This window comes from Oncorhynchus nerka, linkage group LG20 (assembly GCF_034236695.1).
Source record: "Oncorhynchus nerka isolate Pitt River linkage group LG20, Oner_Uvic_2.0, whole genome shotgun sequence".
Classification (NCBI taxonomy): domain Eukaryota; kingdom Metazoa; phylum Chordata; class Actinopteri; order Salmoniformes; family Salmonidae; genus Oncorhynchus; species Oncorhynchus nerka.
Window position 1 is genome coordinate 59,413,034 of NC_088415.1, and position 14,127 is coordinate 59,427,160.

The 14,127-nt window shown below is 43.4% G+C and overlaps 1 protein-coding gene across 2 annotated transcripts in view; it reads left to right on the forward strand.

The window, feature by feature from the left end:
* LOC115126383 (zinc finger protein 704-like) overlaps positions 1–14,127 on the forward strand; it is a 94,183-nt gene that overhangs the window by 56,792 nt on the left and 23,264 nt on the right. For both annotated transcript variants that reach the window (XM_029655989.2, XM_029655990.2), the window contains exons 3-4: positions 3,612–3,712; positions 9,010–9,254. In XM_029655989.2, the coding sequence (XP_029511849.1) occupies positions 3,612–3,712; positions 9,010–9,254 (346 nt within the window). The remainder of the gene's footprint in view (positions 1–3,611; positions 3,713–9,009; positions 9,255–14,127) is intronic.

A 14,127-nucleotide genomic window follows, 5' to 3' on the forward strand; every position in this document is an offset into this window, starting at 1 on the left:
AAATTGTGAAAATTTAATTTAATCAGAGGCCACTGACAGATTTATGGAATGGGCTGCGTTCAGAGTATCCTGCATTGGCAAATTGCGCTGCTAAGACGCTGATGCCCTTTGAAACCACGTACCTACAGTTGAAGTCGGAAGTTTACATACACTTAGGTTGGAGTCATTAAAACTTGTTTTTCAACCACTCCACAAATTTCTTGTTAACAAACTATAGTTTTGGCAAGTCGGTTAAGGACATCTATTTTGTGCATGACACAAGTAATTTTTCCAACATTTGTTTACAGACAGATTATTTCACTTATAATTCACTGTATCAGAAGTTTACATACACTAAGTTCACTGTGCATTTAAACAGCTTGGATTTTGGAAATTACAGAAAAGGATGTCATGGCTTTAGAAGCTTCTGATTGGAGGTGTACCTGTGGATGTATTTCAAGGCCTACATTCAAACTCAGTGCCTCTTTGCTTGACATCAAATGATGTCAGCCAAGACCCCAGAAAAAAAGAAATCAAATAAATCAGCCAAGACCTCAGAAAGAAAATTGTATACCTCCACAATTCTGATTCATCCTTGGGAGCGATTTCCAAATGCCTGAAGGTACCACGTTCATCTGTACAAACAATAGTACGCAAGTATAAACACCATGGGACCACGCAGCCGTCATACCGCTCAGGAAGGAGACGCGTTCTGTCTCCTAGAGATGAACGTACTTTGGTGCGAAAAGTGCAAATCAATCCCAGAACATCAGCAAAGGACCTTGTGAAGATGCTGGAGGAAACCGCTACAAAAGTATCTATATCCACAGTAAAACGAGTCCTATATCGACATAACCTGAAAGGCCGCTCAGCAAGGACGAAGCCACTGCTCCAAAACCGCATAAAAAAGCCAGACTACAGTTTGCAACTGCACATGGGAACAAGGATGGCCACATGGGAACAAAGATGGCCACATGGGAACAATTTCCTCTGGTCTGATGAAACAAAAATAGAACTGTTTGGCCATAATGACCATCGATATGTTTGGAGGAAAAAGGGGAGGCCGAAGAACACCATCCCAACCGTGAAGCACGGGGGTGGCAGCATCATGTTGTCATGTTGTGGGGGTGCTTTGCTGGAGGAGGGACTGGTGCACTTCACAACATAGATGGCATCATGATGGAGGAAAAGTATGTGGATATATTGAAGCAACATCTCAAGACATCAGTCAGGAAGTTTAATTTTGGTAGCAAATGGGTCTTCCAAATGGACAATGACCCCAAGCATACTTCCAAAGTTGTGGTAAAATGACTTAAGGACAACAGTCAAGGTATTGGAGTGGCCATCACAAAGCCCTGACCTAAATCTTATAGAATATTTGCGGGCAGAACTGAAAAAGTGTGTGCGAGCAAGGAGGCCTACAAACCTGACTCAGTTACACCAGCTCTGTCAGGAGGAATGGGCCCAAATTCACCCAACTTATTGTGGGAAGCTTGTGGAAGGCTACCTGAAACGTTTGACTCAAGTTAAACAATTTAAAGGCAATGGTACCGAATACTAATTGAGTGTTTGTAAACTTCTGACCCACTGTGAATGTAATGAAAGAAATAAAAGCTGAAATAAATCAATCTCTCTGCTATTATTCTGACCTTTCACATTCTTAAAATAAAGTGGTGATCTTAACTGACTTAAGACCGGGAATTTTTACTAGCATTAGATGTCAGGAATTGTGAAAAACTGAGTTAAAATGTATTTGGCTAAGGTGTATGTAAACTTCCGACTTCAGCTGTATGTAAGAGTGGATTCTCGGCCCTCACTAACATGAACACTAAATCCACACTGTGTGTGGGAAATGATGTGGTCCAAGGCACTGCAGGGGTCTAAGGCACTGTATCGCTGTGCCACTAGAGATTCTGGGTTCAAGTCCAGGCTCTGTTGCAGCCGGCTGCGACCGGGAGACCCATGGAGCAGGGCAGAATTGGCCCAGCATCGTCTGGGTTAGGGGAGGGTTTGGCCTGCAGGGATGTCCTTGTCCCTTTGCGCACTAGTGACTCCTGTGGTGGGCTGCGTGCAGTGCATGCTGACACGGTTGCCAGGTGTCTGGACTTTTCTCCGACACATTGGTGCGGCTGGCTTCCGGGATAAGTGGGCATTGTGTCAAGAAGCAGTGCGGCTTGGTTTGATTCTGTTTCGGAGGACGCACTGCTCTCGAACTTTGCCTCTCACAACTCTGTACGGGAGTTGCAGTGATGAGACAGTCTGTAACTACCAATTGGGGAGGAAAGGGGTAAAATATATATATATAAGAGCTAAATTATTGATTATTATTATATTTTTATTTGTGCCCTGGTCCTATAAGAGCTCGTTGTCACTTCCCACTAGCCGGGTTGTGACAAAAACTCAAACTCATTCTCATGTTTAACTTAGGGATAGCCCCCTTTTTTGAAAACAATTTTCGCCTAAAATGACATACCCAAATCTAACTGCCTGTAGCTCTGAAGCATGGATATGCATATTCTTGGTACCATTTGAAAGGAAACACTTTGAAGTTTGTGGAAATGTGAATTGAATGTAGGAGAATATAACATTCTAGGGTCTCTGAGGAATAAATATACGAACGTGATTTGACTGGTTGAAATAACGTTTAGATTTTCACAGATTCCTTTCTTTGCAAATTGAACGAGTGGAAATACAACATCGATCGTGCATGCTATATGGACGTTTTTTAGGAAATTGTGTGTGTGTGTGTGTGTGTGTGTGTGTGGCAAAAAGCAACATTTGAGAGTGCGCTGACCCTGGTGCTAGTGGGGGTACACAGCTGGAGGTTGAATGTTTGAAGGGGTACGGGAATATAAAAAGTTTGGGAACCCCTGTTTTAACCCATATATTTTTTGTGGCTCATCAGGACGACTGAATGGACTGACTGAACCGAAATCTGTTCTTCCTGACTCTCAACTGCACGCAATACGTAATTGATTTGTGCGCCAGGAGTGTCCATATAGCCTCTCCCAGAAAATATGCCTTAAACATTGTCAGCTTTCACCTATCAGAGGCATCTAATATTCATACCAGCAGCTAGAGAAACTTGTGCTGTGACCCATCTCAGGTTTTGGGAATTTCCTCTGTACCAATAGCAATGAACCAATTAATAAATAATACAATACTTGTAGTCAATTAGCCGGATCCCGCCAGTGTCTTTAGCCTTTACCCAACCTGTTGGAAACACCTAGCCTCATGTGACTGCTCTACCAAAGGAGTGTCCTGGTTATCTGAACGTTAACCAGATGTCAGTCTGGTCAGCATTCTGTGGGAGAATCTTCAGCACTCACAGGGGATGTGACCACAGTATTTATTATTGGACTGGAATTTTCCATTACATGCTTTTACAGTTTGTTTTTCTGTCTAAAGAAAGCATGGCTGGAATATTTCAGAGCTGAAATTGGTATAAGGTTTTTACCTGGTTATGATTGTAAAAACGTGATTGGTCTGTTTGGCTATGCTATGTTTGTATTGTAGCATGACTGTTATAGGTCTGCTGATTTGATATAGAATCCTCCCACTTTCTATGCAGGAAGAGCATGTTGGTTGTCTGTACATAGTGTGTGACCTGGCCTCTGGTGTGTGTGTTCCAGGAAACCTTCAGGTCTTGCTGATAAGGAGGTGATGGCTGCTACCGTCCTGACATCACTGTCCACCTCTCCTCTGGTCCTCACCCATACCCAGACAGCCTCAGGTAAGACTGCACACACACACAGAGGTTCTGGTCTGTAGTGCAACTCTCTAGTGTCAACCTCTCGTCTGGTCTCTAGTGTCCATCTCTCCTCTAGTGTCCACCTCTCCTCTGGTCTCTAGTGTCTACCTCTCCTCTGGTCTCTAGTGTCTACCTCTCCTCTGGTCTCTAGTGTCTACCTCTCCTCTGGTCTCTAGTGTCTACCTCTCCTCTGGTCTCTAGTGTCTACCTCTCCTCTGGTCTCTAGTGTCTACCTCTCCTCTGGTCTCTAGTGTCCACCTCTCCTCTAGTCTCTAGTGTCTACCTCTCCTCTGGTCTCTAGTGTCTACCTCTCTTCTGGTCTCTAGTGTCTACCTCTCCTCTGGTCTCTAGTGTCTACCTCTCCTCTGGTCTCTAGTGTCCACCTCTCCTCTGGTCTCTAGTGTCTACCTCTCCTCTGGTCTCTAGTGTCTACCTCTCCTCTGGTCTCTAGTGTCCACCTCTCCTCTGGTCTCTAGTGTCCACCTCTCTTCTGGTCTCTAGTGTCTACCTCTCCTCTGGTCTCTAGTCTCTAGTGTCTACCTCTCCTCTGGTCTCTAGTGTCTACCTCTCTTCTGGTCTCTAGTGTCTACCTCTCCTCTGGTCTCTAGTGTCTACCTCTCCTCTGGTCTCACCCTCACCCTGCCAACAGCCTGGCCTTGGACACATCGCCATGCCTGTTGTTTCCGGATCTACCCGTTACCGTGGCACTCATCGCCCTGACAACGTTAGTAGACAATCAGAGTCCTACCTCAATTGTAAACCGTAATATGCAAGAGTTTTTCTTTTCCAGTTTTTATGGAACCACCTCCCTCATTGGAGAGTTGCTTTATTTAATTTCAGCAGGACCGTACCCTAAAACACAATGCCAAATCTACACTGGCGTTTCTTACCAAGAAGACCGTGTATGTTCCTAAGTGGCAGAGTTACAGTTTTGACTTATCTTATTAAACATCTATGGCAAGAAAATAGTTGTCTAGCAATGATCAACAACCAATTTGACATAAATTAATAATGGGCAAATGTTGCACAATCCAGGTATGGATAGCTCTTAGAGACTTACCCAGAAAGACTCACAGTTGTAATTGCTGCCAAAGGTGATTCTAACATGTGTTGACTCGGGGTGTGAATACTTAAGTAAATGAGATATTTCTGTATTTCAGTTTCATTAAAACATTTTTATTATGGGACTTCCAGTCACGGCCTGCTGTGACACAGCCTGGGATCGAACCCGAGGCTGTAGTGGTGCCTTAGACCGCTGTGCCACTTGGGGGGCACTTTGTAACTGTTTTAAAGTCACCATTGGCCTCACGCAGAAATCTTTGAGGTTTCCTTCCTCTCTGACAACTGAGTTAGGAAGGACACTGTCATACTTGTCCTGTTTGGTGAGGATCATTGGCGCCAGATCCCCCACCCCATCTCTCTCCCTCACCAGTGTTATGACCGGTCGTAAATACTGTGTAGAAACTTTGGATTTGGCAACGAAACAATATTTCTGTATTCCCAACAGTTGGAAGATCCCTTGGGTACTTAAAGAACAATCACGTCGAATTCATTACTAATTGGTGATGTAACTAAGGCCAGTACCCTAACTGTGTCTTTGAATGTGTATATTTCCCAGTGATTAGATTCACATCCAAGTAGTGGGTCCATTCTGTCTTTCCTGCTCTTTATCTGTCCCCTTTCCATTGTCTACCAAGTCGTCATATCGGGTTTATTCCACTAGCTACTTTTCATTGCATTATGTAGTAATCAATGTGTAAGCTGTTCTGTTTGTGTGTTTATGCAGTTCTGTGTGATTATTTAGTTAGTAAATAAATAATTAAGCCAGTTTGTAGATCACTGATTCCTCATTTATGCTAGGGTTCGTGCAGATATCCAAGGGTTTTGTGACATTCAGAATGAGACCGATAGAAGGTAAATAACAATTAATGAATGACTGATTCGAGATATTTATATCTTTACGAGTTAGTTCAGAACACGGTACCTTGTTAAATAAACTTTTTCCGTGGTGCCCCAAGATTGTTAATGAGTTAATTGTTACAGGATTATTATAATCATCATAATAATTAAACATAGTTCATTGATTTGATATAACTATCGTCATCACATTAAAGATTGCCAAAGACATAACAACGCCTGTATCTTTGTAGTGACTGGGTGTAATGACACACCATCCAAATTGTAATGAATAACTTCACCATGCTCAAAGGGATATTCAATGTCTGCTTCCTGTATTTTTACCCATCTACCAATAGCTGCCATTCCTTGCGAGGCATTGGAAAACCTCCCTGGTCTTTGTGGTTGAATCTGTGTTTGAACACTGTTAAACACTATTATTGGACACAGAGTGAGTCCATGCAACTTATTTTGGCACTTCTTAAGCACATTTTTACTCCTGAACTTATTTAGGCTTTCCATAACAAAGGGGTTGAATAGACATTTCAGCTTTACTTTTTTTATTAATTTGTAAACATTTCAAAAAAATATAATTCCACTTTGACATTATGGAGTATTGTGTGTGACAAACAAAACTCAGGCTGTAACAAAATTTGGAAAAAGTCCAGGTGTGTGAATACTTTCTGAATGCAATGTACGGCGGTATTGCTCATTGGTTGTTGGAAACAACATTAATAGTTAATGTATTAATATTTAACATGAATAGGTTTTGTGGGTAGAATACTTTCTGAAGGCAATGTACGGTGGTGTTGCTCATTGGTTGTTGGAAACAACATTAATAGTTAACGTATTAATATTTAACATGAATAGGTTTTGTGGGTAGAATTGCAGTATGTATTTAGACGTGAGCTAGCAATTTTTGACAGACTGGTTTCTTCTGGACAAACAAAAAAACGATACCAACATGTTGTGTGGAGGAAAGAAAAGTGATAGAGTTCGAATGTTTGGATAATCGTTCTGATTGGAGAATAGCTGTAAGGGTTATTGAATCAGGATCAACTCCTGTCCTACAGCTGCACCATCGAGAGCATCCTGACTTTTTGCATCCTGACTTGCTGTATCACTGCCTGGTATGGCAACTGCTCGGCCTCCGACATCAAGGCACTACAGAGGGTAGTGCGAACGGCCCAGTACATCAGTGGGGCCAAGCTTCCTTCCATCCAGGACTAGGCGGTGTCAGAGGAAGGCCCTAAAATGACCAGGAATATGACTTTCCCAAAGTGGATCCTTTGTTCACACCACCCAGGGCAATTGAACTAATTCCAGAGGCCAACCCAGAACAACGCCGGCGAAGGAGAGGTACTCGGAGCGGTCTTCTGGTCCAAATTAGGAGGTGCGCAAACCACCCACCGCTTACGAGTATATTACTCACTACTGTTCAGTCCCTGGATAATAAAGTTGACGAGCTCAGGGCAAGGGTTTCTTTCCAGAGAGACATCATACTCTGTTTCACGGAAACATGGCTCTCTCTGGATATACTGTCAGTCGTTCCAGCCATCTGGATTCTCAGTTCATTGCGCCAACTGGAATTAACATCTCTCCGGGAAGAAGAAGGGCGGGGGTGTATGTTTCATGATTAACGACTCATGGTGTGATTGTGATAACACTCAGGAACTCAAGTCCTTCTGTTCACCCGACCTAGAATACCTCACAATCATATATATGCCCCCCTCAAACCGATACCACGACAGTCCTCAAGGAACTTCACTGGACTTCATGTAAACTGCAAACCACATATCCTGAGGCTGCATTTATTGTACCTGGGGATTTTAACAAAGCAAATTTGAGGAAAAGGCTGCCTAAATTCTATCAGCTTATTGACTGTAGTACTCGCGCTGCTAAAACACTCAACTACTCAACCATTCCAACTTCTGGTCTGCAGCTGCTGTTGCTAACTCAACGGCTAGGAGGTATCACTTCTGTAGTGAATAAGAGTTCAAAGTTCATACCATTCGCAACCAAAGCTCATGCTGATGTTGGCTTCGTTCTGTAGTTATTATCTGAACCATTCTGACATTGGACCGTCGTCCTACATCCTTGGAACAGGAGGTTATATTGTCGTCAAGGGTTTATATAGGAAGGGAGAGGAGGGCGTGTTTGAAAAGTTTTATAGCCCATGTCCCTTCACAGGGGCGGGCCACTGATTGAGCAGAGCCCTACCTTATGAAAACCCAAATCTCACATTTTAGAAGCTAAAATCACATTTCATCCCATCACGAATAATTTCATATTCAAATATTTAAATTGAACAACAATTCCATTTGAATCCGATAACTCTGATGTGTAGACTTTCCACTGTAGAGTTTGTCATCTTATCATTGATGAGAATGTCTCAGATGACAACCGAAATGACATCATATTCATTAAGTACCACCGCATATGTTCAATTGGTCGGATTACCAGAATATAGTTCATTTCCCCCCACCTTCTGATGTTCCCAGAATCTCTATGTTAACCAAGGGGTTTGCACATGTAACATCAGTAGGGTAGAGAAAGGAAAAGGGGGAGAAGAGGTATTTATGACTGTCATAAACCTTCCCCTAGGCCAATGTCATGACACTTCATAGACAACAGTTGTAGACGAGCAGTCATTAACATTGTGTGCGTTCTCTTAACCCTTCCATAAGTCTACAGCATATATTCAACCCCTCTTGGTCCCATCTCCACAGTTTAGTTCAGTTATTGATTAAAACGGGCAAATCCACAAAATATTATGGGATGGGGTGTACTGTACAATATGTGGGAAGAAAGGGCAAATAAGTATTCATTTTTCATAAGACATTTCATCCTACTCTTTTCATACATTTAAAAAATATACCTGTTTACCTCCAATGTGGTATTTTCTTCCCCCTGGTTTAAGGGGTTAGTCTCCCCTGAGACAACATGTAGAGCAATGTGAACTCCTGTGTCTGTATTCTCTGTAGGACCCTCCTCATCTACACTAGCCCCCATGGACCAGTCAGTCACTGTTTAATATGAGTTCATCTCCAACACACAGCTCATCCTGCTGGAAGGCTTTATTTTTCATTATGTTTCTCCACAAGGCAATGTGATTATGGCTTTATAAGATCTGTATTAGTGAAGCAGTCAAAATAGCATATTGCACTGGAGGGGTGTGTAGGCCAACGCTGCTGGAGAGGGAGGCTGTTTTCCTATAGATGGTTGGACATTCAATGTAAACCTCAATTCAAATTTGACATGAACAATGTTGCAAAAAAACATTGTATGAACATTTTTTTATTGTATGAAGTCAAGAAGTTAATTAAAGTGAATTAATGACTCCCTGGTTTTGATGGTACTGACTGCCCCTACTCTGTCTCCAGCTGCAGTTCCGGAGCCAGCCAGCAGAGGGTGGAAGGAGGTGCTGTCAACTAGCTACAGCAGCTCTACCAGTGGCAACTGGAGCTGGGACACCAGCGACCAATCGGTGCCCTCCACACCGTCCCCGCCTCTCTCCAACGACACCAGCAAGAGCTTCTTGCTCTCCTCCCAGAGTGATAATGTCATCGACGACGTCAAAGAGAGCACGCACTTCTTGTTTGAGGACCCCATACCCCGGAAGCGAAAGGTACAACTGGGGGTCAGGGGCTTAGGATGAGGCTTCATCCTAATGCTACTGAACATCCTTCCATACTTATCTCCTTATCTCCAAGGAGTTCATAGATCACAGCTATTTGATTTATCCAGTCCAGTTCTGTGTTTCTTGTGATCCTTCAGATGAGAACAGTATTTGTTGCCACAACCAACCCTAAGCTGCGACCCATTAAAAATTGGCCATGGGCCAACAGTGGCTCCTATCGGTATAGGAATCGCTGCCCTAGTGTGTAGTTTTCCTAATTCAACGGGGGCCTCTGAAACCCCTCTGAAAGATTTTCTCAAAACGCATTTCCAATGTAATTCAGGATCTTATGACACTAGCTTGGCCCTGAGACAACAAGGTCTGTCAACCTTTACGCCTCTGAGCATGATGGAGTGTGTTCTCGCTCAATCTTTTCCTCTCTCTTTTTTCTTCCCCTGTCTTTTTATGCAGTGGAGACCTTCCAAGACACTAATGTGGTTTCATTATCAAGAAGAGCCATAAGCCCCCTCACCCATCTCCAAGAGGAAGAGGTGGGAGAGGTTGGGGAGGAAGGAGGAAGAGGGGAGTTAAGATTACTGAGCTAGGGGAGGAGAGGGGAGGAGTGAGAGGCTTCATCTGCAGGAAGCTGAGAGGGAGAGAAGAATATCTCATAAATCCACTGTGACGCAGGTGTGGATAGAGGTGTGGAGACTGGAAGGGGCTCTGATAGGAGTGTGCAGGTCCAACGCACTGGCCTGTAGGCCAATCAGAGTCCATTTCAGCTGAAACACATAAGATCGTGCAGGAGGCCAGGCCATAGATATACAATATCCTGAAAGGAAATTGGATTACACTCACTGACTAGCTTCACCAGAATAGGACAAACACATTACAGCATTCCCTTTTTCTTGAACTGAATGACGATGATGCTGTGTGTTAGAGTATAACAACATTGTGCTCTATTTGTCAAGTCATCCGTCAAATGTAATGCCTTGTCTTCATGTTTCACGTCCGTCTTCAGCCTAACCTCGCTTGTAAAGATGTGACAGAACGAACATTAGACAATGCTAGACACAGTAAACATTACATCAACATTATGCAAAGCCTTGGGAGGCCACCTCAATAAGGCTTGCACTGGCATGCATGTGTTGTTATTAATGAATAGCTGGCTATAGATAAAGTCATGATAATTTGGATGACTTTGGGCATTATTTGGGATTGTTTGTTGACACGCTGCAGATTAGCCGTTGGGAGTGTTTCATAGTGTATGTTTCATTAGAGATGTTGTATGTGATGTCTTCACTGCAAATAATAATGGATTGCATAAGAATGTAGACTAGTTAAAAAGGGTTAAATTGATCAGCCGCTGATAAACCTGTTCTATAGTTTGTATTTTAAAGTCACTCTCTCTCCCCTTTCTGGAAGCTGTTGATAGGTAGCGAGCCAACGCCCACTAACCTGTCATTAGTACTGATGCGGGTCCAAAAACACCTCTCCCTCCACTGTCTACCTCTGAGATCTGCTGCTGCATGACAAAATAGGTCTGAAAACACACCTCTCCACTGCCTTCCTCTGAGATCTGTAATGCTGCATGACAAAATAGGTCTGAAAACACACCTCTCCACTGCCTTCCTCTGAGATCTGTAATGCTGCATGACAAAATAGGTCTGAAAACACACCTCTCCCTCCACTGTCTACCTCTGAGATCTGTAATGCTGCATGACAAAATAGGTCTGAAAACACACCTTTCCACTGCTTTCCTCTGAGATCTGTAATGCTGCATGACAAAATAGGTCTGAAAACACACCTCTCCCTCCACTGTCTACCTCTGAGATCTGTAATGCTGCATGACAAAATAGGTCTGAAAACACACCTCTCCACTGCCTTCCTCTGAGATCTGTAATGCTGCATGACAAAATAGGTCTGAAAACACACCTCTCCCTCCACTGTCTACCTCTGAGATCTGTAATGCTGCATGACAAAATAGGTCTGAAAACACACCTCTCCACTGCCTTCCTCTGAGATCTGTAATGCTGCATGACAAAATAGGTCTGAAAACACACCTCTCCCTCCACTGTCTACCTCTGAGATCTGTAATGCTGCATGACAAAATAGGTCTGAAAACACATCTCTCCACTGCCTTCCTCTGAGATCTGTAATGCTGCATGACAAAATAGGTCTGAAAACACACCTCTCCCTCCACTATCTACCTCTGAGATCTGTAATGCTGCATGACAAAATAGGTCTGAAAACACACCTCTCCCTCCACTGCCTTCCTCTGAGATCTGTAATGCTGCATGACAAAATAGGTCTGAAAACACACCTCTCCCTCCACTGCCTTCCTCTGAGATCTGTAATGCTGCATTACAAAATAGGTCTGAAAACACACCTCTCCCTCCACTGTCTACCTCTGAGATCTGTAATGCTGCATGACAAAATAGGTCTGAAAACACACCTCTCCACTGCCTTCCTCTGAGATCTGTAATACTGCATGACAAAATAGGTCTGAAAACACACCTCTCCCTCCACTGTCTACCTCTGAGATCTGTAATGCTGCATGACAAAATAGGTCTGAAAACACACCTCTCCACTGCCTTCCTCTGAGATCTGTAATGCTGCATGACAAAATAGGTCTGAAAACACACCTCTCCCTCCACTGTCTACCTCTGAGATCTGTAATGCTGCATGACAAAATAGGTCTGAAAACACATCTCTCCACTGCCTTCCTCTGAGATCTGTAATGCTGCATGACAAAATAGGTCTGAAAACACACCTCTCCCTCCACTATCTACCTCTGAGATCTGTAATGCTGCATGACAAAATAGGTCTGAAAACACACCTCTCCCTCCACTGCCTTCCTCTGAGATCTGTAATGCTGCATGACAAAATAGGTCTGAAAACACACCTCTCCCTCCACTGCCTTCCTCTGAGATCTGTAATGCTGCATTACAAAATAGGTCTGAAAACACATAGCTCTATGTTTTTAGATTCTGCAGTGTAAAAAATGCTGGGTTAAAAACAACCCAATTTTGGTAAATATGAAATATACCATGTTGGGTTATTTTGACCGAGCCAGTTGGGTCGTTGATATTGGGTTATTTTGACCCAGCCAGATGGGTCGTTGATATTGGGTTATTTTGACCCAGCCAGTTGGGATGTTGATATTGGGTTATTTTGACCCAGCCAGTTGGGTCGTTGATATTGGGTTATTTTGACCCAGCCGGTTGGGTTGTTGATATTGGGTTATTTTGACCCAGACAGTTGGGTCGTTGATATTGGGTTATTTTGACCCAGCCAGATGGGTCGTTGATATTGGGTTATTTTGACCCAGCCAGATGGGTCGTTGATATTGGGTTATTTTGACCCTGCCAGTTGGGGTGTTGATATTGGGTTATTTTGACCCAGCCAGTTGGGGTGTTGATATTGGGTTATTTTGACCCTGCCAGATGGGTCGTTGATATTGGGTTATTTTGACCCAGCCAGTTGGGTCGTTGATATTGGGTTATTTTGACCCTGCCAGATGGGTCGTTGATATTGGGTTATTTTGACCCTGCCAGGTGGGTCGTTGATATTGGGTTATTTTGAACCAGCCAGTTGGGTCGTTGATATTGGGTTATTTTGACCCAGCCAGGTGGGTCGTTGATATTGGGTTATTTTGACCCAGCCAGTTGGGTCGTTGATATTGGGTTATTTTGACCCAGCCAGGTGGGTCGTTGATATTGGGTTATTTTGACCCAGCCAGTTGGGTCGTTGATATTAGGTTATTTTGACCCAGCCAGTTGGGTCGGTGATATTGGGTTATTTTGACCCAGCCAGTTGGGTCGTTGATATTGGGTTATTTTGACCCTGCCAGATGGGTCGTTGATATTGGATTATTTTGACCCTGCCAGATGGGTCGTTGATATTGGGTTATTTTGACCCTGCCAGTTGGGTCATTGATATTGGGTTATTTTGACCCAGCCAGATGGGTTGTTGATATTGGGTTATTTTGACCCAGCCAGATGGGTCGTTGATATTGGGTTATTTTGACCCTGCCAGATGGGTCGTTGATATTGGGTTATTTTGACCCTGCCAGATGGGTCGTTGATTTTGGGTTATTTTGACCCAGCCAGTTGGGTCGTTGATATTGGGTTATTTTGACCCAGCCAGGTGGGTCGTTGATATTGGGTTATTTTGACCCAGCCAGTTGGGTCGTTGATATTAGGTTATTTTGACCCAGCCAGTTGGGTCGTTGATATTAGGTTATTTTGACCCAGCCAGATGGGTCGTTGAGCTATGATCCACTGGGTCAGATGGAAGACTGGAGTCATGGTTTAGTAGGTGCGTGGCTTTCAGATAGTTATTTTTGGTGACTCGGGAGAGTAAATGGGTATTTTTTTAAATGAAATCCATAGGTTATTGTCAGGAGGTGTGATCTATTGGAGACGTGTCTTTCAGATTGGAGTGAACGTCACACCCCTACTAAGCTATGCCTCCAGTCTTCTGATCTGATTGGGTGGATCACAGCTCAATAACCCAACTCAGTGACCCAACTGGCAAAATAACCCAATTTTAGTTCTGTCAACTATTTACCCAGCGCTGGGTTGTTTTTAAAGCAGCATTTATTAGAGTGTGCTTGTGAGGAAATAGTTGCTCTCTGTGTAATGTGCCTAATCCAGGGGTTTGAGTCTCACATGAGTTGTCCCACCCCATGTGAAATGTTGATTTACATGTATTGTGATAGTGCCTGACTAAAATAGGTGTGGTTTCTCATTTTGGGTACTGGTTATATTTAGGTATACTTTTGAGCTAATATTCATAAGAGGTGTAGAAACTCAAGCAGCTGAGAATTTGAGGTGCCTGTACTCTGGTGAGCTCCTGCCCAAACTTAAGCACTGTTATT